General features: G+C 46.1%; 4 protein-coding genes across 4 annotated transcripts in view; 2 read left to right on the top strand and 2 right to left on the bottom strand.

Moving 5' to 3' along the window:
• LOC131286349 (uncharacterized membrane protein DDB_G0293934) overlaps positions 1 to 2929 on the top strand; it is a 99105-nt gene extending 96176 nt beyond the window's left edge. The window contains exons 4-7 of the mRNA XM_058315294.1: positions 625 to 1321; positions 1413 to 1683; positions 2182 to 2708; positions 2783 to 2929. Of these exons, the coding sequence (XP_058171277.1) occupies positions 625 to 1321; positions 1413 to 1683; positions 2182 to 2708; positions 2783 to 2892 (1605 nt within the window). The 3' untranslated portion in view covers positions 2893 to 2929. The remainder of the gene's footprint in view (positions 1 to 624; positions 1322 to 1412; positions 1684 to 2181; positions 2709 to 2782) is intronic.
• Positions 2930 to 5075: 2146 nt separating this feature from the next.
• LOC131292993 (alpha-taxilin) lies at positions 5076 to 6620 on the bottom strand. Its single transcript, XM_058321073.1, has 4 exons — positions 6098 to 6620; positions 5873 to 6019; positions 5625 to 5805; positions 5076 to 5537 (listed from the first exon to the last, which is right to left on the bottom strand). Exons 1-4 carry the CDS (start codon positions 6595 to 6597, stop codon positions 5076 to 5078), a joined length of 1290 nt encoding a protein of 429 aa, XP_058177056.1. The 5' UTR covers positions 6598 to 6620.
• Positions 6621 to 8662: 2042 nt separating this feature from the next.
• Positions 8663 to 11033, bottom strand: LOC131292992 (uncharacterized). Its single transcript, XM_058321072.1, has 4 exons — positions 10886 to 11033; positions 9466 to 9816; positions 9175 to 9405; positions 8663 to 9099 (listed from the first exon to the last, which is right to left on the bottom strand). Exons 1-4 carry the CDS (start codon positions 11031 to 11033, stop codon positions 8765 to 8767), a joined length of 1065 nt encoding a protein of 354 aa, XP_058177055.1. The 3' UTR covers positions 8663 to 8764.
• Positions 11034 to 13413: 2380 nt separating this feature from the next.
• Positions 13414 to 22642, top strand: LOC131292991 (pneumococcal serine-rich repeat protein-like). The gene is made up of 11 exons (XM_058321071.1): positions 13414 to 14257; positions 14534 to 14649; positions 14706 to 14914; positions 14960 to 15184; positions 15276 to 15721; positions 17896 to 19806; positions 19882 to 20550; positions 20893 to 21594; positions 21727 to 21853; positions 21907 to 22002; positions 22048 to 22642. Exons 1-11 carry the CDS (start codon positions 13414 to 13416, stop codon positions 22640 to 22642), a joined length of 5940 nt encoding a protein of 1979 aa, XP_058177054.1.
• The last annotated feature ends 131 nt before the right edge of the window (positions 22643 to 22773 follow it).

Raw genomic sequence — 22773 nt, 5'->3', positions numbered from 1 at the left:
AATTGGCCCAGGACAACAATGAGCGCAAATTAGGCCTGGCGGCGTTATCCTTGCTGCAGCCCGAAACCATTCGTGTTTGCTTCGGCCGCCATTCCTGGTGTGCAATTAATTTAGAATTGAAACTGCCCCGCATCTAACACCGTCAGCACAAATGTCCTATTCGCGAGGGAATGGAGGACGAGTTTGGAATTATTGAATGCCACCGAGTCGCAATCAATCGGTTTGCCAATTCGGACAGCGATTTGGACGCCGAACAAATGGGCACTAATTTGTTGCCAAATAGTAATTAAGCTGACTGATCTTTAGTCACACACAGCCTATCTTTTCGCCCTTTTCATTATATTTACGGCTCGTTTAATATTATGTTTGCTCTTTCTAAAAGTAATACCAACATGACATTCGATCTCTTTATTAGTGATTTTTAATAAAGACGTTTTCTTAGTTTTGATACTTTGTTAAACTAAAGCTTATAACTATTGATACCAAAAGTAAAAGGTTCAAAACCCGAAGGAAGGAAAACCAAAATAAAACGAGGAGTATAAGATAGAGTATATTATTTATGTTGGTTAAGTTGGATAAAACAAGGAATACACTCAAACGGTGGTCCCTTTCTCCTTCTTGCAGATCAAACTAGTCGACGTGGAAAAGGTGGAGTGGCTGAACCGTCGGTCGTACAGCGCGATAGGCCTGCTTCTCGGCTCGCGAGAAGGGCGCGTCCTGTTGCGCAGCGACCAGGGTCTGGAGGACTGGTTCGAGCTGCTGGAGGAGTGCACGCTGAGCAGCAAGGAGCGGCGTCGTGCTCTTCGACTCACGCAAGGGCCACGATCGCGCGCGTCGCTGGCGGCCCCGGTGTCGGCGGCCTCGCTGCAGACCAACCACCTCGGGCTCGGCGGCACCTACTCGGGCGCGATCGAGGACTGGCTGCTGTCGCGCCACCAGCGTACGGCCGGGCCACGCTTCAACCACATCCTGCTGTCGGACTCGGTGCCGGACCTCAGCTCGATCAACGAGAACGCCGGCCTGTGCAGCGGCATGCTGACCAACCACTCGACGCCGAAGAAGGTACCGAACGCGCGCCACAACCTGTCGGGCGGCTCGAGCCACGGCTACAGCAGCCACAACGGCAGCCTGTACAACGGGTTCCCGTACTCGCCGCTCAAGAAGCTGGCGGACAACTTCGTCAACGGCAACCACAGCTACACGCTGCACGACGACCTCGAGGAGGAGGTCGAGCTGAGGCGCGGCGGTCGCTACCGGGAGAACGACGATCTCTACAGACGTCCGCACGGTCCCGGGGCCAACGACAGCAGTCGCCATTCGTGTAAGTGTGTGGACATTGGTGTGGACCTACGATAGCCCTATCCTAAACGTACTCTCTCTCACTCTTTTTCCCTTTCCTCTCCTCGTTGTAGTTATGACCGATCTGGACTACGCCGGTGCGGACAGTGGCCTGGACACGCCACCCTCAACGCACCGCCCAGCGAGCTGCCGGGACAATATCTACTTCGCCGCCGCCTACAACGGGCACGCGCACGGTTCCGGGTTCCTCGGCAAGGACAAAACCACCGACACCGGTATCAGCTCGTCGCGCGGCACCCTCGTCTCGCCGGCCAGCAGCATCCGCCACGGATACGTAAACGTGGCCAGCGTTAATAACAACCATCTCAACAGCTACGGCTCGCGGTAAGTAGAACGAAATCTACGAGTAATCAACTTCATCAACCTCACATCACTCAATTTAAAATCCGGTTTCCGTTGTGTTACCATATGCAAGGTTTAGGTTAATAAAAGTTAAAAATAGGATTACTGATTTCTTAACTGGAAATGGTAACCTTTTGTAAACTACAGCCCAGCGTAAAACTAACCTAAAAAAATATAACTCAAAACAACCAAATGGTTTTGTGGGGTAGCATGCACTTATTAATTTGATGATGATGATTCCCACCGCTTACCCCACATAGGTGTGAGAGGGGCGAAAGTATATTACGTTAAATGGTTAACTTAAATTGAATTTAAAACCGGTATCCGTTTCAAAAGATCATTGCGTCACTAGATATGTTTTGGTGCTGATCACTTTTCTGTAATTTTTATAAAGACTATTACCCATTAAAATCAATTTAAAACATTCAAATGTTCGCCACGATAATTTCTAATCCATTTCCACCTCTCAACCGTCCACAGATACAGCGTGCAGGAACAGAAGATTTTGCGCGCTCGCAACGGCGGCGAGGACAACAAGAACTCGATCCGTTCGGTGCGGGCCGAGTTTTTCGAGCAGAGCAAATACAACAGCAACGGCAGTGGCTACCATCAGGCGAGCAACAACAACCACATCACAACCGGCCACACCCATCCCAGCAACAACAACAACAATGGAACGAATGTAAGCAGCAACAACGGTGGAATCAATGCCCAACAACCGGCCTATCACCCGCATGCCAACGGTGCCACCAACGGTAGCAACGGAAACCTCCACCAGATGCACTTTAACGGACTGAACAACAACAACGGCACCGGCGGCGGGCACCACCATCATCATCCCCATGCGCATCATCACCAGCAGCTGCTGCATCATCAGCACAGCAACAGCGTGAACAATAACGTGTCGGGTGCGCCGAACGGAAGTGGCACGGGCTCGCAGAGGGATCGCTACCAGCATCCGGCCCTGGCTGCCATCATCAACGAGTCGCAGGGAATGAAATTCAGAGGTACGATCATACATTTTCCATCCCATTTTGTAACGTTGATTTTGATCTTCAATTTGCTTTGCTTTTCATTGCAGATCGTTCCTACTCCGACTGTCAGCAGGCGCCCCGAGCCCGCCAGTGGACCAGCAACACGCCCAGCCCAAAGCGAATCCCCTTCCTGGGCACACCCCCGACGCGGGTCTAATTGGGAGGCAGGATAGAATCGATTTTCGGAAATAGGTTTCCCTCCGATCCTAATACATATTCAATTAAAAAAGCGCGAAAAGCTGAGAAAAACCGTTGTGAAACGTAGCAGCCCCCGCTCAGAGGTACATGAGATGGTGGTGTCCCGTTTGAGTCAGCCTGAGGGTGGAATCCGAGTTTTGTTCTAAAAAAAAAAAAACAACAAAAAACTATGTGTAGAATTTATATAGCACCTTTTCTCCATCTTCGGCATCGAAGATCACTTTCCGAGAGAAGACACCAATGCCCCACAGGATCATCGATCCTCGAAGACCCAATGATTTAGAATGCGGACTCTCCAACCGGTCCCAACCGCGACCGTGTTCTGTCCACCGCCGCCGCCGTCTATTCTCTATCCTTCGTTTTCTGTTTCTATTACACAGTTGTCCCCTGACTGTGGCCTAATCTGTGAAGCAACTTGTGAAAGGATTAAAAGCAAACAAAGAAAAGCGACTTACTTTGACTCCACCATCCGGCTGTCGCTGGGAAGGTTAAGCGCCAAGCGGAAGGAGGCCGATGCTGATCGTGAGACGAGAAAGCGTTTTGTTCAGTTCTCCCTGCTGCGAGGAAAGCGGGATATAACTATAGATGTGCTGTGTAGGAAAACGAAAACGACTAAATCAAACCGCACCTACAAAAACATACTCGATGTATCGATAAGATTCTTACCGCCCGACATCCGGTTCCGGCAAGTGAAGCTTACAGAATATCCAAATAAAAAAAACCCGATAGCATAAATAGAATGTAGTACCTAGTAGGCGAGTTGTAGTAACAGTAGCAACATGATGTTCATTCGAATCCGTGGCTGCTTAGATCGTGCGAGCTTGCTATGATTTGTTTGTTTTTTTGGCCCGCATTGCTTCGTAGAAAAGCACATTAGAATCGTGATGTTGGGAAATTGTTCTTTTTCCCACCTTTTTTTTTAATTTTAAGTAAGAAAGCAACCACTCTGTTTGATGAGGAAAAATGAGGAAAAACATTATGTAAACATGTGATGAACGTTTGTAGGTCCGAGCTGGTTTAGAAACGCGGTGTGCAACCAGTAAATTTTAACCACCCTTGCCTGAATGTGTTTTAACGAAAGTAGTGTTTAAAATAAAGGGAAAGAATCGCTAAACATTTTTCGCAACTACCCCTTTACTCGACGTATCGGTATCGGTTCGGAATGTAGATGCCGTTTAACTTAGACAGTGCGTGTTTTCTGTTCATGTTTTTAGCTGAAATGGAGAAATAGAATCGATCATAGAAAAATACGTGTTTAGTTTGTTTCTTTTGGCTGAAATTTATGGTTCTATTGATACTTTAAGCGATCAATTTCGTTTCTCCGATCTCCCCGTGTTCCGGATCAAAAATTGTTTTGGTGCGTGCTCCTCTAGCGTCGATACGAACCCCGCTGATACCAGGGTCGCATGCATGCATCAATATGCACGATATGCAGAGCAAGCTACTGATGCCTGATTGGCACATGTAGCTCCCTCGCTCGTTGGGGTACTTTGTCGGGCTACCTGTTTGTGGATCCTGCTCCCCTGGTATCAAAACTAGAAAATTTTGCAGCACCGACTCTCGAAGCAGCGAACCGAAATCGAAGAAAATCGCACGAAGTGGATCGAGCGTGCGTATATCCTGTTCCATGTGAATACGAGAATCTTCGTGCAGTATAAATAATATTAACATAAAAAACACGCAGAAACGACGAAATTATTAGAAACGATATTTTTCTTTCTCCTATTTTTGTAGCAAATCAATTCATTAAAAGTAATTGTTCGGAAAAAGCAGTTAAAATAAACAACAAACCACCACAAAACCATCGATTGTGAAATAAAATATTGTCAATTATTCTGATGTAGCTGACAGGCAAACTCATTTCGGTTCGTGATTCGATTATGAATTGGACTTTATTTGGGGGTAGAGTTATGATTGTAAAAGTTGAGAAAATTTATTTTAAAACGAAAAAGGGTAACCAGTGCATATTGCCTGGTCGATGATTGCTAGGATGCAAGGAAGTTAAGTAAACACAGAGAAAGAGAGAGTGAGAGAGAAATATGAAAGAGTGCAATAAATTAGAAATACATGTTAGAAAGAGGGCTCGATACGATGACGACCACAACGTGTGCACACAAGTGAAAAAATCATCAAACGGAAACACTACGATGCCACCTCGGGCACACTGGTCTGGACCACAGGTTGTTCCACCACCACCGGAACCGTGGGACTTGTTCCAGTCGTCGTATGGCCGTTCACGTGATTATCGGTGCTTGTTGTGTCCTGCTGTTTGGTGACATCCTTCCCAGCAGCAGCCTTGTTGTTCAGCTCCTTGGCAGGCACTTGGGGGTTGTCATCTTTGAGCGGCTGCTCGTCCACCGCCGTAGGGTCTTCGGCAGGAACCGGCAGGTTGGCGTCTTTCAGTGCCGCCAGATAGGTGGCCCGTTCCGCCTGCAGCGTACGGCAGAGCTTTTGCAGCTGCGACAACTGGCGGGAGGTTTTGGTGAGCAGCTTTTCCCGCTCGATCTGTTCGTCCAGCAGCTTCTGTACGGTCGCATTGCTCGTTTCCCAGCGCGACTTCCAGGCCATGGTCTCTTTGTCGAGGGTTTTCATTTTTTTCGACATCTGAAAACATCACACACAAAACGGGGGCATGAAAATGGGTGGGGAGACATCTTGTTTCTGCATCCTCTAGCATCAAAGTAGACGAACCTTCTTCATGTCCTCCTGATAGCCTTCGTAAATGCTTCTGCTTTTCTTCAGCGAATCTTGAAACTCGCTGTACTTGTTCGTGTACATGTTGACTTGGCCCCGTAAATGTGATTCGTCCATCTGCACATCGGCTAGCTGCTTTTTAACCTTTTGCAATTCCGTGGCCAGCAGAAGCTTCTCACTGGCAACGAGAAGGAGGAAAAAGATGTTAAATGCATTCGTACACCAATCCAAGACACCGTTGGTACCTTAAAATCAGCTCTTTCTCGGAATTGGCTTCCATCTTCATTTTGGCTAGTTTGGCATCGGTCAGTTGCGTGACCAGTTCCATCTGTTTGTTCATCTTGTCCATCTGTTGGTCCCGCAGTTCGTACTGTTCGAGGATATGCTTGAACCTAGGGAAGAAAAAATATTCATTAGCAGGAAAGCAAAGAGAAAGTGTATGCCACACAAAATAAACAAAAAGAACTCACTTTTGAGCCATTTCCATGTTGTCTTCCTTCAGCTTCAAATTCTTCTCGTTATTCTCATTCATAACCAACTGAATTTCGTTCAGTGACTGCTGAAACTTCTCCTGCGTCTGTTTACGCTTGTCCTCCTCCTCCTGAATCTGGGCCAAACTTTCATCCTTGATCGTCTTGTTCTGCCGCTGCAGTTCGCGGCACAGCGCCTCCAGTTTCGTCTTGGTCATGGCCATCTTGTCGTGCTCGAGAATGAGATTTTCCTTCTCGCGCTTGGTCGCCTCCATCGTGCGCTCGTACTGCTTGTGCAGCGCCACCAGCCGACGGTTTTCCTTCTCCGACTCCATCAGCCGCTTGTAGACGGACGCGTACTTCTCCTCCAGCGACATCCCCGTCAGCGCCTTCGTGAGCTGCTCGACAATCTTTGCCTCACGCTGTTTTTCCTCGCGCAACAGCTTCTTCGCTTCGGCACTGTTCCGCGGTTCGCCATTGCTGGCATTGGACACTTCCATTCCGGTGGGGCTACTGTCTGTGATGTCTGGATGGAGAAAGAACGACCAAACGGTCTATGAACTAGCCTATGTTGATACGCGCCTTCTGAAGCCGAAAAACTTCACCACCCAATCAATCCTCTGCGTCAAGAGGTATTTAATCGATACAATGCAATATGACCGAACCACACCTGGGTACCGGCAACGGATGTTATCGGAACAACAGTCTGGTAAGCAAAACAAAGTCCTCGTGGAATGTCAAACAACTGTTTGTTTACTCCGCGAAAGACGTGCAGGGCTGTGCACGAGGGTCACTAGATGGAGCTACTGTACCAGAGCAAGGGGAAATTTGAATATCAAGATCAAGCACAAAAAATCGTTATCGAAAGTGAATGTTATTGAAACTAGAAACTGAATGTTTTGTACAAGATCAGTGGTTTCCTTTATAAAAAATTAGAAATGTATATTGCTTTACTAGTTAGCATAAAACATAAGTAAATTATGCTTATTCAAAACCACTGCCTGATCAACGTAGGGGGTGAGAAATTTCCCCGCAGGTTACTTGATTGTAGTACATTGCAGCAATTTTCTAATGAATTACGCTGCTGTGCGTGTGAATACACAAAGCAATCATGCCGGTAAAATTGGAATAAGCTTAATATGCATCTGATATACCGCGCAGTGAGACTAACCAAACTGAGCCGGATGATCGCTGCATGTGGTAGTGTACGTTGTGACGAAATCACGACATGATCTTCGGAACCTGCACCACACAAATTACACGAGGTATGGTAGGATAACTTTTCAGTTTTCCTTCGCATTTCAATGGCTTACAGCTGTATCTTTTAGTTCTAAATGGCTTGTCCATGGAAATCAACACTTACCTGCCATCTGCTTCCGTTTTGTTCCAGTTTGTGGTTGCTATTCTTAAGGAATTTCTATTTCCCTGCCGCCTCGTTGTTCACGCACGTTTGACACAACTCGAACTATAGTTTCCACCGAGACCGTGTCACGAACAGCAACGAGAGATGGTTCTGGCCTCATGATGGTAGCACGGCATTTGCTGGGAAAATGAGCGAGCTGGGACTACGTGCGCCGTGAGCTTGGAGAGCATCGCCGCCGATCTCTACAGCCATGCGCAATATAACTTAAGTGTTTAAAAATAGAGAGGGAAAACATAACGTCGCTTACTGAGATCGGCATCGCTAGGCATGCTAAGACCGGCAATCCGCTTTTCAAATCTGTATGATGGACCGAAAGCCAAATTTGGGTCAAATAAAATGCATTCATATGGTTTCGCCAATTCGTCGTCAACGTTCATTCAATATCTTTTTATTGTTTCATAAAAATTACTCTATTATCATAGACAAAAAATATGCCGTGAGTAGTGCTTGTTGTTGATGCTTCAAATTTTGCTTTACTCTGTTTCGCCCACCCGTAGGGGAAAACACACCATATGCCGAAAGGATACTTTGTTTTGGTTCCTATGTAGTTCCATCGTAACTTCTATCGGTGTACCCGAGAGGCGCCATTCACACCGTAGCGAATGTAAGCATATTTTCTTGTACTTCTTTTTAATTCATTTTTTTGTTTCTTGCTGTATAATAACCCTACTATCGTATTATCCTGTTGTCCAACGCGGGACTTTCATAGTAAAATTTTAATAACACGCGTCTATAGTCTACCATTCAGTTCGAATTGATTTGCCGAGGGTGGAGTGGAAAAATAAACAAAGAAAAAGAGAAAAGCGGAGAAAGAATGATGTTCCTTGCAGCAAACAAGAAAGCTTTTAAACGAAACAGACCGATCTATTTAATGAGCAAATTCAAACGAAAAGTGTACTTGTTGTGTTGTTTATATCACGGTGTATTCTATCAAATGGAATAGATTATCAGTGTTATCTTAGAAGAAATCACGTACTAGGCCCAGGAAAAGGATAGACTAAAGAAAGGAAAGTGTGATAATGTTAAATCATGCATTGGAAAACCCGAGCTCCAGGTGGAACTCGGTTCTAAAGAGTTGGGAACGGGCGCGCGGGAAAAGAAATACACGTTCCAGAAAATGTCACTCATCCACCCAAAGAAAACGTTCCATCATGTGTTTCCTTGTGCCTAACGTCATCGATATTCGCGTATAGTAAGCAGAAGGATGGATGACTCGCCCGTTCACGAGCTGCAAGTCGATGTGCTTACATGCTCAGGTATCCTTGGGTCTGGGCACTGTTGCGTCCGACCAGGTAGGCAATCAGCATGATGATAATCAATGTAACCAGGGCACATCCGACCGCGATCGGGACAATGTCGGGCGTATCAATGGCTTCGCAGTCCTTGGCGATCGAGAAGTTGCTGTTGTGTTTAGCATGGAACGCCTCCAGTTGGAGCTTGCTCACGGTTACGGTGGGCAAACCGAGTCCGGTCGCGTCCGACGTCAGATTCAGGCGCTGAGCCTTGTTGCAGTGGTATGACATTTCCTGCGGTGTCTTGAACAGCGTCTGATTGTTAGTCAGTGTGATCTGTTGGCTCGCTGAAACAATGAAATTCCAACCATGTCAATCAGACTCAGATGTTTTTGGAAGGCTCTAACGGTGACAATACTTACGCCGAGCATTCGGGAATGCCTCGCCAACAACAGAGAGCTTGAGCTGCACACCGGAAAGGACAAACTCGTGCTCAGTGGCGTTGAGCGTGAAGTTCAATCTCAAGCTGCTGGTGTTGGTCGTGTTGCCCATGTCCCACTGCAGCTCAATGTAGTCCGAACTGTTAGCACACTGGCCCGACACTCGGTCGACTTTCTTCGGCAAATTGTATAGAGTTTGTACCGCTTTGCCGGCTAGAAGGAAAACCGTTTAATTCAACCATTTCCGCGCGTTCGATTTATATGTTCACTTACTGGCATCGAAGTAGCTGAGGTTGAACTGCATGGCCATCTGCGCAATGATGCAAGTCTGGTTATTCGAGGAATCTGTGAAACTCCAGGTTCCCATCTCGGGCTCCGGGACGGGTTTCGGAGGGCTCGGTGCCACCGTAGTCGTCGACGGTGCCACGGTGGTTGTGGTTGTAGGGCTGGGGGTAGTCGTAGTGGTGGTGGTGGTGGTGGTCGTGGGACTGGTGGTAGTAGTGGTGGTGGTTGGGCTTGGGGTAGAAGTAGTTGGTTTTGTCGTTGGAGGAGTCACGGTGGTCGAAGTCGTTGGTAGGGTTGTAGTTGAATCGGTCGGGATTGGAGTTATCGTTTCTGCTTGCCCTTGGAAAGAAGAACCAAAACATAAAATACATATGTACATTAGAAAATATTTTTTCATCTCGGTAGGACCTCATCATTCTTCCTGTTGAACAATGTCGCGATGCATTGAGATTTCTATAAACCATGTTCAACAGTGCCTCAAGTCAGAATACTATCTAGCAGTGGCTGATAAGCGCAACTTATTATCATCTCAACATTCCACTGACGCCGTGGCTAGCAATACCCTTTTTTTGCACAGCTCGCTAGAATTGAATTTAGCATTTTCTCCTTTTCCAGAAACAAAGCATAAGCCCGTTAGAAACAGAAAGTACGAATTTCGTATTTTATTTTAAACAAAATGAATCACTCCACAGTTATAGCAAATAGCTGGGAAACATACTCTTTATCGAAAAATGACTTTGTACGTAACAATTTCTGTTTTTCATTCAATTCATGAAAGGAAAAAATACCCTTATGTTACTTTGTGATACATTACTGTTTGTTTATCATATTCTTTGTTTCATTGAAAACAACAAAAACAAACAGTGCAAGATATGACTCATACTTTGCCTTCTTCTTACTCCAGAGCCTGCTGCGCCAAATCGAAAAGTTTTGCATACGACCCACAACGTTGTTAGCCTCGACAGATTCTACAGGAAGTTTGTGAAAAATCTAATCATCAGGGTCTATGATACAGGAAGGGAATTATCATGAGGACAACGCTGCAGGAAGCAGGACGAGTTCAAGTATTGCTTCCTTGGCGTAGCGACAACGCGCATCGCAAACAAAAATCAGCTGACGCACACTTGCACACGACCGTGCGGCCATAACAGCTTGACATTTATTGTCAGTGCATAGATGATCGACAATTTTTCAGTGGAAAAAGCTAAGCTTCCTTCTCAACCGCGATAATCAGCGACCGATGTTGAATCTGACTACTCTACGCTTCTGGTGGTAGTTGTAAATCATCTTCCTTCCGAGACGATCGGCATGGAAAAAATGTCTGCGATAGTTGGGTAGACCAAAGAAATCGATGGCTCAATCACTTTGCAAGCAACATGGTTAGCACATGAATAAGGCTTGCACGTACATAGAGCAAGCGGTACCGAGTTGTATTTCTTTGTTCGGGGACAGCCGTCGGTTGTCGTAAGCTGTTTGCTGACACTATCATCAAGCATACAGCTTACGACGGGACCACCGCTGATGAGATGCAGCGCAGCGGCGATAACGGAAGCCATATTAGCTGCCAGAGAGCAAGCGACAAAGCACGCAAGGCGTTATGCGGGTTCCGGGGCAACACTTGCGCTTATTGCGTATTGATACCGCTGGAAACCTCGGGAAGTAAATTCCTCCTGCGGTTATACAATTTCTCGATGGCGATTATGCTTACTCAGCAGCAACAACCAATTGAGGGGCGTACTTACCATTGCACACAGTCAATCCGACGGCCACAATTAGCACAGCCAAGGGCACACGAAACGCATGCATTTTTATAATTCCTCTTTTTCGTACCACACTACACACCGATCCGATCAGAAGTTCGTTTGTTCACGAATTTCGCGTTGTTACTATTTCACGACTCACAGTAAACTGGTGCCAGGCGACGGCAAAATGCTGATGGCACAATCACAGCAATATGTTACAAAATCAGTTAATTAGTAAGGTTCGTTTTTTTTAGTTCTGTCCAGCCGGCTGATGCTGGCTTATCAGAGGAAAGGAACTGATGTAGAGGGTTTACCACTCGTTTCCAGTTTAACACCACCGACTGACTAATCATAAATAAAAGAAATTTTACTGCACTGAACTGACCAAGGATACGTTTTTGGAGGTTGCGTTATAAGCATTGCTTTGATGTATCCTCTGTCAGAAATATAAACCGATTTGACAATTTGGTTAAATTGTAGAACGTTATTTTATTTCCGTGCATACCTCAATTCGAATGCAACTACATATTATATTGTGGAACAACTAACCAAATGGTAATTTATAGCTCCAAGTTAAAGTGGAAGCAACACGGTTTTGTGTGAGCAAATATAAATATGCCCCAAGGCTGATGATTTGTATTTTTCACGTATAGGTGGCACTGCTTCAAACGCACGCTAGATTTAAAAAGTTCGTTAAGGCCAATCTTTCATCCTAACATCTTATTGCGCAAATGAAACAAATTATATGATCCGTCATTTAAAATAAAACTTTGTAATGTACGACAGCCATAGGAGTTATAATGTGATGGTTTGAATGTTTGATAAATAATAAAAGTTGGATGAAAATTGAAAATAGGATAAGAGATATATAAATGCATCAAAGTGCAACATCAAAGAAAATTTTTCTTCGGCACAGGGGTTAACCTTGGGTACGCCAGCGAAACGAAATGTTTTTTCATTCTTATAACCAACAATTTCAATAGCCCGGGATGCATCACAAGCAACAAACGGATGAGATGCTCAAGGAGGGTGAAAATTCAAGACCTTGTCAAACTGCATCGTGATATAAATTAATTATTTTCTAATGTAGGAAGGAGTATTTTTTGATTTTAATGTAGGAAGGAGGACGGTTTGACCAAATTGCCGTTGACCTAGGAATACAGGAAAGACGAATCCCTTTTAATTTATCCATTTACTGTTATAGTTTACGTATAGACAGTTGATTAGTTCACGTATGTTCACGCGGGCTTAATGCCATATCCATTTTTTGAAAACTCGTTTGTGCGCATGACCGTTTGTTTGTAATAAAACGACATAAAAAGGGCAGCATTACGTACATGACCATGACCTAAGTGACCATTGCATAGTCTACTTTAACTTCATTAAGGAAAAAAGAAGACTTCGGAACCTGTTTCTATAAATGTTTTTTATGCTTGTCTTGTTTTGAATTGAACTTATCGTCTGCCGAGAAAGCACTTCGTTCTTTGAGTATGTCTTTTTTTCTTTTACTGCTTATGTTACCTTCTGTTTGCTTCTGATATTCAGTTATCATTGTGTACATTGGATTCATTTATCCAGTTTTCGTTGTGTCCAGGAGAACTTGCGTAAACGAAATCGATCGTCCAGTCAACTTGAGCAAAGAGATTCGTTCCTGAATTCCGCTGGTGAAAGGAGAGATTTTTTTTTATGTTGTCAAGAACGGCGTAACTTTATGTGCCTTTCCGTACTTTCAACCGGTTCTTTCACTTGATATTTTGGTAATGCATTCTAGATGGAAGATTTGCTTCGTTCCTGTCGACGCATGTAGGGCAATGGAATCCTTTAAAAGGCCTGGATCAGCATCACCTCGCGACAGTCAAACATCGCGATCCGTCCTGAAAGTTGATACTGAAAAATGAAGACTTTGATCCTAGCAATTGTGGTTATACTTTTTTCCAAAACAGTTCATTCCGAAGTGTTAACATTTGGAGAATATGATAACACACTCGTAATGTGTTACTACGACCGAGTACTGGCAGGGTCTATTAGTCCCAACATTATCACTGTGAGACAGGTGGGATATTATAAAGTGTTGCTGAATTATCGACAGTAATATACCAGCGAGCGTGAAAATATTGTTTTATTTATTTTTGTATTTCATTAGGACCAAGAAAAGGTTTTGGCGTTTCTATTAATTGAAACGGATAGTCCTACGATGAGTGCAAGTGTTACAGGAGCGCTAGGATTATCGGATGTCACAATCACCATAGCAGACACGGTCTTTCCAAGGTTTCGCGGAGGTGCTGAGGTTTTTGCATACTGTAAATTGTTAACACCAACAACGTCTTCTCCATCCACGCCTACGGATTCAACTACGGCAACATCATCATCGTCATCGAGCTCGGATACTACAGCATCATCATCATCGAGTTCAGCGACTACGGCATCATCATCGTCAAGTTCGGCTACTACAGCATCATCGTCATCGAGTTCAGCTACTACGGCATCATCATCATCATCAAGTTCGGCTACTACAGCATCTTCTTCATCGAGCTCGGATACTACGGCATCATCATCGTCAAGTTCGGCTACTACAGCGTCATCGTCTTCGAGTTCAGCTTCTACAGCATCATCATCGTCAAGTTCTGCTACTACAGCATCATCATCATCAAGTGAAGCTACTACGTCATCTTCTTCATCGAGCTCGGCTACGGCATCATCATCGTCAAGTTCGGCTACTACAGCATCATCGTCATCGAGTTCAGCTACTACGGCATCATCATCATCATCAAGTTCGGCTACTACAGCATCTTCTTCATCGAGCTCGGATACTACGGCATCATCATCGTCAAGTTCGGCTACTACAGCGTCATCGTCTTCGAGTTCAGCTTCTACAGCATCATCATCGTCAAGTTCTGCTACTACAGCATCATCATCATCAAGTGAAGCTACTACGGCATCTTCTTCATCGAGCTCGGCAACGGCATCATCATCGTCAAGTTCGGCTACTACAGCGTCATCGTCATCTAGTTCGGCTACTACGGCATCATCATCATCAAGTTCGGCTACTACAGCATCATCGTCATCGAGCTCAGCAACTACGGCATCATCATCATCGAGCTCGGCTACTACGGCGTCATCCTCGTCAAGTTCGGCTACTACAGCATCATCGTCATCGAGCTCAGCTACTACGGCATCATCATCATCAAGTTCGGCTACTACAGCATCATCGTCATCGAGCTCACCTACTACGGCATCATCGTCATCGAGTTCGGCTACTACGGCATCATCATCATCAAGTTCGGCTACTACAGCGTCATCGTCTTCGAGTTCAGCTTCTACAGCATCATCATCGTCAAGTTCTGCTACTACAGCATCATCATCATCAAGTGAAGCTACTACGGCATCTTCTTCATCGAGCTCGGCTACGGCATCATCATCGTCAAGTTCGGCTACTACAGCATCATCGTCATCTAGTTCGGCTACTACGGCATCATCCTCATCAAGTTCGGCTACTACAGCATCATCGTCATCGAGCTCAGCTACTACGGCATCATCATCATCGAGCTCGGCTACTACGGCGTCATCCTCGTCAAGTTCGGCTACTACAGCATCATCGTCATCGAGCTCAGCTACTACGGCATCATCATCATCAAGTTCTGCTACTACAGCATCATCGTCATCGAGCTCAGCTACTACGGCATCATCGTCATCGAGTTCGGCTACTACGGCATCATCATCATCAAGTTCGGCTACTACAGCATCATCGTCATCGAGCTCAGCTACTACGGCATCATCATCATCGAGCTCGGCTACTACGGCGTCATCCTCGTCAAGTTCGGCTACTACAGCATCATCGTCATCGAGCTCAGCTACTACGGCATCATCATCATCGAGCTCGGCTACTACGGCGTCATCCTCGTCAAGTTCGGCTACTACAGCATCATCGTCATCGAGCTCAGCTACTACGGCATCATCATCATCAAGTTCGGCTACTACAGCATCATCGTCATCGAGCTCACCTACTACGGCATCATCGTCATCGAGTTCGGCTACTACGGCATCATCATCATCAAGTTCGGCTACTACAGCGTCATCGTCTTCGAGTTCAGCTTCTACAGCATCATCATCGTCAAGTTCTGCTACTACAGCATCATCATCATCAAGTGAAGCTACTACGGCATCTTCTTCATCGAGCTCGGCTACGGCATCATCATCGTCAAGTTCGGCTACTACAGCATCATCGTCATCTAGTTCGGCTACTACGGCATCATCCTCATCAAGTTCGGCTACTACAGCATCATCGTCATCGAGCTCAGCTACTACGGCATCATCATCATCGAGCTCGGCTACTACGGCGTCATCCTCGTCAAGTTCGGCTACTACAGCATCATCGTCATCGAGCTCAGCTACTACGGCATCATCATCATCAAGTTCTGCTACTACAGCATCATCGTCATCGAGCTCAGCTACTACGGCATCATCGTCATCGAGTTCGGCTACTACGGCATCATCATCATCAAGTTCGGCTACTACAGCATCATCGTCATCGAGCTCAGCTACTACGGCATCATCATCATCGAGCTCGGCTACTACGGCGTCATCCTCGTCAAGTTCGGCTACTACAGCATCATCGTCATCGAGTTCAGCTACCACGGCATCATCGTCATCGAGCTCGGCTACTACGGCATCATCTCTTCCCATTCCGTCAATTTCCCTGCCGATCACAGTACCAACCACTCCAGGACGCACACAACGCTTTGCACTTATTGAAAAGCTCACAACCAATGCACAGAAGTCTATTTCGAAATATCAGCATCAATCAAACACATCGAGCGTTCAAAACAAGCATTCTTATGAAGCCGAAAGGCTATCCTTGCAAAATTACGAAAAGAGCGTTCCAGTCAAAGATAAACAAAAAGTCAGAAAAAATGAAGCACACTGGTATCCAGGATTGAAATTACGTTTCTAAGTTATTAGCAATATCTTCAACGGTAAGCTAATAATGCTTGTCATTCTTATTTTTCTTTCCTTTGCATTTAAACGAGATCAATAAAAGTTTGCCATTTTTGAGAAAAAATAACCTTCCCAGCGGGGTTTCGTCACAAAAATACTATGACTTCAATCAAAACGTTGACAATTTTAATTTTAACAATATTTAAATGATTTAAACAAAAGTATACAAACTTCTGCGAATCCAAGAATATACATACAGAAGAGAGATCAAGAATCTTCTTCATTCTGCTTATTGTATATTTGCATTTCACACAGTTCTTTTAACTCTTGTATTTCTTTTCGCCTAACATTGCTGATTCTTTTCTTCATTTCGATTGGTTTTCTCATTTTCGTAATGTATCATGATTACTTTCACCGATACGTCGTTTTTTTTCTTGCCACCCTTTTTATTTCCGTTATTCTGTCATTGATTTCCCAAATTTTGTGATTTTTTTGACATGCATCCAGTAATGCTGTTTGCTTTTGTTAGAAAAGATTATGTTGTTTTTTTTTACCAATGATATTCAAAAGATATTGAATTCCTTAATAGGATCATTAAACATGGATGCCTAACAGTTTGGTCGGATTTTAATGTTCTTTACGTTGTCCAGTACAAGCTCCAACTTCATGCTCGATCGACAAATTCGCTGCAGTAAATGAGGAAGAAAATCTTACCTTAAACATCTTATCGACAAAACGGTTCATTTCGTTTATGTTATTGCTTCATTTTGCTCCACACGAATGCAGGAGTGGTCAGTGCATCCGTTACGGCCTGTCGTTCGGGTCCATGCAATGGTGAAAGGGATACGACTGTAATTATTGTAGTTAATTCCACAGGGCAGGATTGGCCGAAAGAGGAAACGTTTTTCACATTTCTACACACTGGTCAAGGAGTTGTAAACTTCAACTTCAACCGGTTCTTTCGCGCAACATTCTATGTATGTCATATTTTGGCAATGGATTCTCCAAGCTTGAAATCATTTTTTTATTAGTTCATTGCAATGCATTAAGAGCAGAGAAAAGCTTTAAAAGGCCGGTGCTGCTTATTCCCAGCGGCAGTTCAATATTGCTATCCAGCCCGCGTGTTCGTAGTGGATCATGAAGGTTTTGATCTTCAGTATTTTAGTCGTTGTTTTTGCAAAACAGGTTGTTTCAGACGTGATAACATTAGGCGAATATGACAGCAGTTACGTTGTGTGTTACTACAACAGAATTTTCGGAGGTTCCTACAGTCCACAAGTTGTTACAATTAAAAAAGTGCGTTATGTGTAGGACGGAAATGTGACTAATTTTGTATTGGAATAATATGGAAATGAATATTATGTTTTCCATTATCGTTTTTTACAGGACAATGAAAAGGTTCTGGCGTTTCTAGTGATCGAAACAACTGGAAGTACAACAGATGCGAACGTTGCAGGAGAACTTGGTGTATCCGATGTAACAATCACTGTTAATGACAAGGTTACAAGAATATTTCGTCAAGGAGCAGAAATATACGGATACTGCAAATTGTTAAATCCCACAACTACATTCCCCTCTATAACAACGGAAACGACAACCACATCCAGTTTATCGACGATAGAATCTAGTGTTGCCACAACAGCATCAACGGACACAACTCAGCCTTCTTCATCCTCAAGTGTATCTAGCCCAGCAACAACAACACCTACTTTCACAACTTCCTCGACGGAATCGACTACAGTATCATCTAGTGCTGCGACTACGACTTCTACTTCATCAACGTCATCAAGTGCTGCGACTACGGCCTCTAATCCTTCAACGGAATCGACTACAGCAGCTTCGTCATCAAGTGCTGCTACTACGGCCTCTTCTTCCTCGACGACAGCGACTACAGCATCATCGTCATCTAGCGCTGCCACTACGGCCTCTTCTTCCTCGACGGAATCGACTACAGCATCATCGTCATCTAGTGCTGCCACTACGGCTTCAACTTCCTCGACTGAATCGACTACAGTATCATCGTCATCAAGTGCTGCGACTACAGCCTCTTCTTCCTCGACGGAATCGACTACAGCATCATCGTCATCAAGTGCTGCGACTACGGCCTCCTCTTCCTCGACGGCTTCGACAGCATCATCGTCATCAAGTGCTGCGACTACGGCCTCTTCTTCCTCGACGGCTGCGACTACAGCATCATCGTCATCTAGCGCTGCCACTACGGCCTCTTCTTCCTCGACGGAATCGACTACAGCATCATCGTCATCTAGTGCTGCCACTACGGCTTCAACTTCCTCGACTGAATCGACTACAGCATCATCGTCATCAAGTGCTGCTACTACAGCCTCTTCTTCCTCGACGGAATCGACTACAGCATCATCGTCATCAAGTGCTGCGACTACAGCCTCTTCTTCCTCGACGGAATCGACTACAGTATCATCGTCATCAAGTGCTGCGACTACAGCTTCATCTTCCTCGACGGAATCGACTGCGACTACAGCCTCTTCTTCCTCGACGGCTGCGACTACAGCATCATCGTCATCTAGTGCTGCCACTACGGCTTCAACTTCCTCGACTGAATCGACTACAGCATCATCGTCATCAAGTGCTGCTACTACAGCCTCTTCTTCCTCGACGGAATCGACTACAGCATCATCGTCATCAAGTGCTGCTACTACAGCCTCTTCTTCAAGTGCAGCGACTACGGCCTCTTCTTCCTCGACGGAATCGACTACAGCATCATCGTCATCTAGTGCTGCCACTACGGCCTCTTCTTCCTCGACGGAATCGACTACAGCATCATCGTCATCAAGTGCTGCGACTACAGCCTCTTCTTCCTCGACAGAATCGACTACAGCATCATCGTCATCAAGTGCTGCGACTACAGCCTCTTCTTCCTCGACGGAATCGACTACAGTATCATCGTCATCAAGTGCTGCGACTACAGCTTCATCTTCCTCGACGGAATCGACTGCGACTACAGCCTCTTCTTCCTCGACGGCTGCGACTACAGCATCATCGTCATCTAGTGCTGCCAATACGGCTTCAACTTCCTCGACTGAATCGACTACAGCATCATCGTCATCAAGTGCTGCTACTACAGCCTCTTCTTCCTCGACGGAATCGACTACAGCATCATCGTCATCAAGTGCAGCGACTTCGGCCTCTTCTTCCTCGACGGAATCCACAACAGCATCATCAAGTACTGAGACTACGGCCTCTAATCCATCGACGGAATCCACTACAGCATCATCGTCATCAAGTGCAACGACTTCGGCCTCTTCTTCCTCGACGGAATCCACAACAGCATCATCAAGTACTGAGACTACGGCCTCTAATCCATCGACGGAATCCACTACACCATCATCGTCATCAAGTGCTGCGACTACGGCCTCTTCTTCCTCGACGGAATCGACTACAGCATCATCGTTATCAAGTGCAGCGACTACAGCCTCTTCTTTCTCGACGGCTTCGACTACAGCATCATCGTCATCAAGTGCTGCGACTACGGCCTCTTCTTCCTCGACGGAATCCACAACAGCATCATCATCATCAAGTGCTCCCACTACGGCCTCTACTTCATCATCGTCATCAAGTGCTGCGACTACGGCCTCTTCTTCCTCGACGGAATCGACTACAGCATCATCGTCATCAAGTGCTGCTACTACGGCCTCTTCTTCCTCGACGGAATCGACTACAGCTTCTTCTTCCTCGACGGCTTCGACTACAGCATCATCGTCATCAAGTGCTGCTACTACAACCTCTTCTTCAAGTGCTGCGACTACGGCCTCTTCTTCCTCGACGGAATCGACTACAGCATCATCGTCATCAAGTGCTGCTACTACGGCCTCTTCTTCCTCGACGACAGCGACTACAGCATCATCGTCATCAAGTGCAGCGACTACAGCCTCTTCTTCTTCGACGGAATCGACTACAGCATCATCGTCATCAAGTGCAGCGACTACGGCCTCTTCTTCCTCGACGGAATCGACTACAGCATCATCGTCATCAAGTGCTGCTACTACGGCCTCTTCTTCCTCGACGGAATCGACTACAGCATCATCGTCATCAAGTGCTGCTACTACGGTCTCTTCTTCCTCGACGGAATCGACTACAGCATCATCGTCATCAAGTGCAGCGACTACAGCCTCTTCTTCTTCGACGGAATCGACTACAGCATCATCGTCATCAAGTGCTGCTACTACAACCTCTTCTTCAAGTGCTGCGACTACGGCCTCTTCTTCTTCGACGGAATCGACTACAGCATCATCGTCATCAAGTGCTGCTACTACGGCCTCTTCTTCCTCGACGGAATCGACTACAGCATCATCGTCATCAAGTGCAGCGACTACAGCCTCTTCTTCTTCGACGGAATCGACTACAGCATCATCGTCATCAAGTGCAGCGACTACAGCCTCTTCTTCCTCGACGGCTTCGACTACAGCATCATCGTCATCAAGTGCTGCGACTACAGCATCATCGTCATCAAGTACAGCGACTACAGCTTCTTCTTCCTCGACGGCTTCGACTACAGCATCATCGTCATCAAGTGCTGCTACTACAGCCTCTTCTTCAAGTGCAGCGACTACGGCCTCTACTTCCTCGACGGAATCGACTACAGCATCATCGTCATCAAGTGCTGCGACTACATCTTCTTCTTCCTCGACGGAATCGACTACAGCATCATCGTCATCAAGTGCAGCGACTATAGCTTCTTCTTCCTCGACGGCTTCGACTACAGCATCATCGTCATCAAGTGCTGCTACTACGGCCTCTTCTTCCTCGACGGAATCGACTACAGCATCATCATTATCAAGTGCAGCGACTACAGCCTCTTCTTCCTCGACGGCTTCGACTACAGCATCATCGTCATCAAGTGCTGCGACTACGGCCTCTTCTTCCTCGACGGAATCGACTACAGCATCATCGTCATCAAGTGCAGCGACTACGGCCTCTTCTTCCTCGACGGAATCGACTACAGCATCATCGTCATCAAGTGCTGCTACTACAGCCTCTTCTTCAAGTGCAGCGACTACGGCCTCTACTTCCTCGACGGAATCGACTACAGCATCATCGTCATCAAGTGCTGCGACTACATCTTCTTCTTCCTCGACGGAATCGACTACAGCATCATCGTCATCAAGTGCAGCGACTATAGCTTCTTCTTCCTCGACGGCTTCGACTACAGCATCATCGTCATCAAGTGCTGCTACTACGGCCTCTTCTTCCTCGACGGAATCGACTACAGCATCATCGTCATCAAGTGCTGCTACTACGGCCTCTTCTTCCTCGACGGAATCGACTACAGCACCATCGTCATCAAGTGCTGCGACTACAGCCTCTTCTTCCTCGACGGAATCGACTACAGCATCATCGTCATCAAGTGCAGCGACTACGGCCTCTTCTTCCTCGACGGAATCGACTACAGCATCATCGTCATCAAGTGCTGCTACTACAGCCTCTTCTTCAAGTGCAGCGACTACGGCCTCTTCTTCCTCGACGGAATCGACTACAGCATCATCGTCATCAAGTGCAGCGACTACAGCTTCTTCTTCCTCGACGGCTTCGACTACAGCATCATCGTCATCAAGTGCTGCGACTACGGCTTCTTCTTCCTCGACGGCTTCGACTACAGCATCATCGTCATCAAGTGCTGCTACTACGGCCTCTTCTTCCTCGACGGAATCGACTACAGCATCATCGTCATCAAGTGCTGCGACTACGGCCTCTTCTTCCTCGACGGAATCCACTACAGCATCATCGTCATCAAGTGCTGCTACTACAGCCTCTTCTTCAAGTGCTGCGACTACGGCCTCTTCTTCCTCGACGGAATCCACAACAGCATCATCAAGTACTGAGACTACGGCCTCTAATCCATCGACGGAATCCACAACAGCATCATCGTCATCAAGTGCAGCGACTTCGGCCTCTTCTCCCTCGACGGAATCGACTACAGCATCATCGTCATCAAGTGCAGCGACTACAGCCTCTTCTTCCTCGACGGCTTCGACTACAGCATCATCGTCATCAAGTGCAGCGACTACAGCTTCTTCTTCCTCGACGGCTTCGACTACAGCATCATCGTCATCAAGTGCTGCTACTACGGCCTCTTCTTCTTCGACGGAATCGACTACAGCATCATCGTCATCAAGTGCTGCGACTACGGCCTCTTCCTCCTCGACGGAATCCACAACAGCATCATCATCATCAAGTGCTCCCACTACGGCCTCAACTTCATCATCGTCATCAAGTGCTGCGACTACGGCCTCTACTCCTTCAACGACTTTGTCATCTTCTTCTTCCATTGCAACAACAGCAATTACGTTATTGACGACACCTCATTTTCCATTGACTTCACCTGGTTCTACTCCGTCTACCCCAGGACGCACTACCACCGCCTCTACAACATCTGCAAGTTCTGTTACTGTCACAGTTACAAATCCAGTAACAACTACCTCGCGTCGTCCAGCAGCAGGTTTTGTATCATCTAATAATCTTGCTAACTCTCAGCAACCTTCGCTTGTATTCCCACAAAGGCCTTCTAGGCCACAAATTTTGTTCCCATTATTTTTAGTTAAGCCATCAACACAAAACTTTAAACAATTCAAAGTTTTCCGAAATG

Source organism: Anopheles ziemanni, chromosome 2 (assembly GCF_943734765.1).
Source record: "Anopheles ziemanni chromosome 2, idAnoZiCoDA_A2_x.2, whole genome shotgun sequence".
In the NCBI taxonomy this organism is placed as follows: domain Eukaryota; kingdom Metazoa; phylum Arthropoda; class Insecta; order Diptera; family Culicidae; genus Anopheles; species Anopheles ziemanni.
The sequence above is the reverse complement of the archived record's forward strand: the minus strand, read 5'-3'. Positions and strand labels throughout refer to the sequence as shown.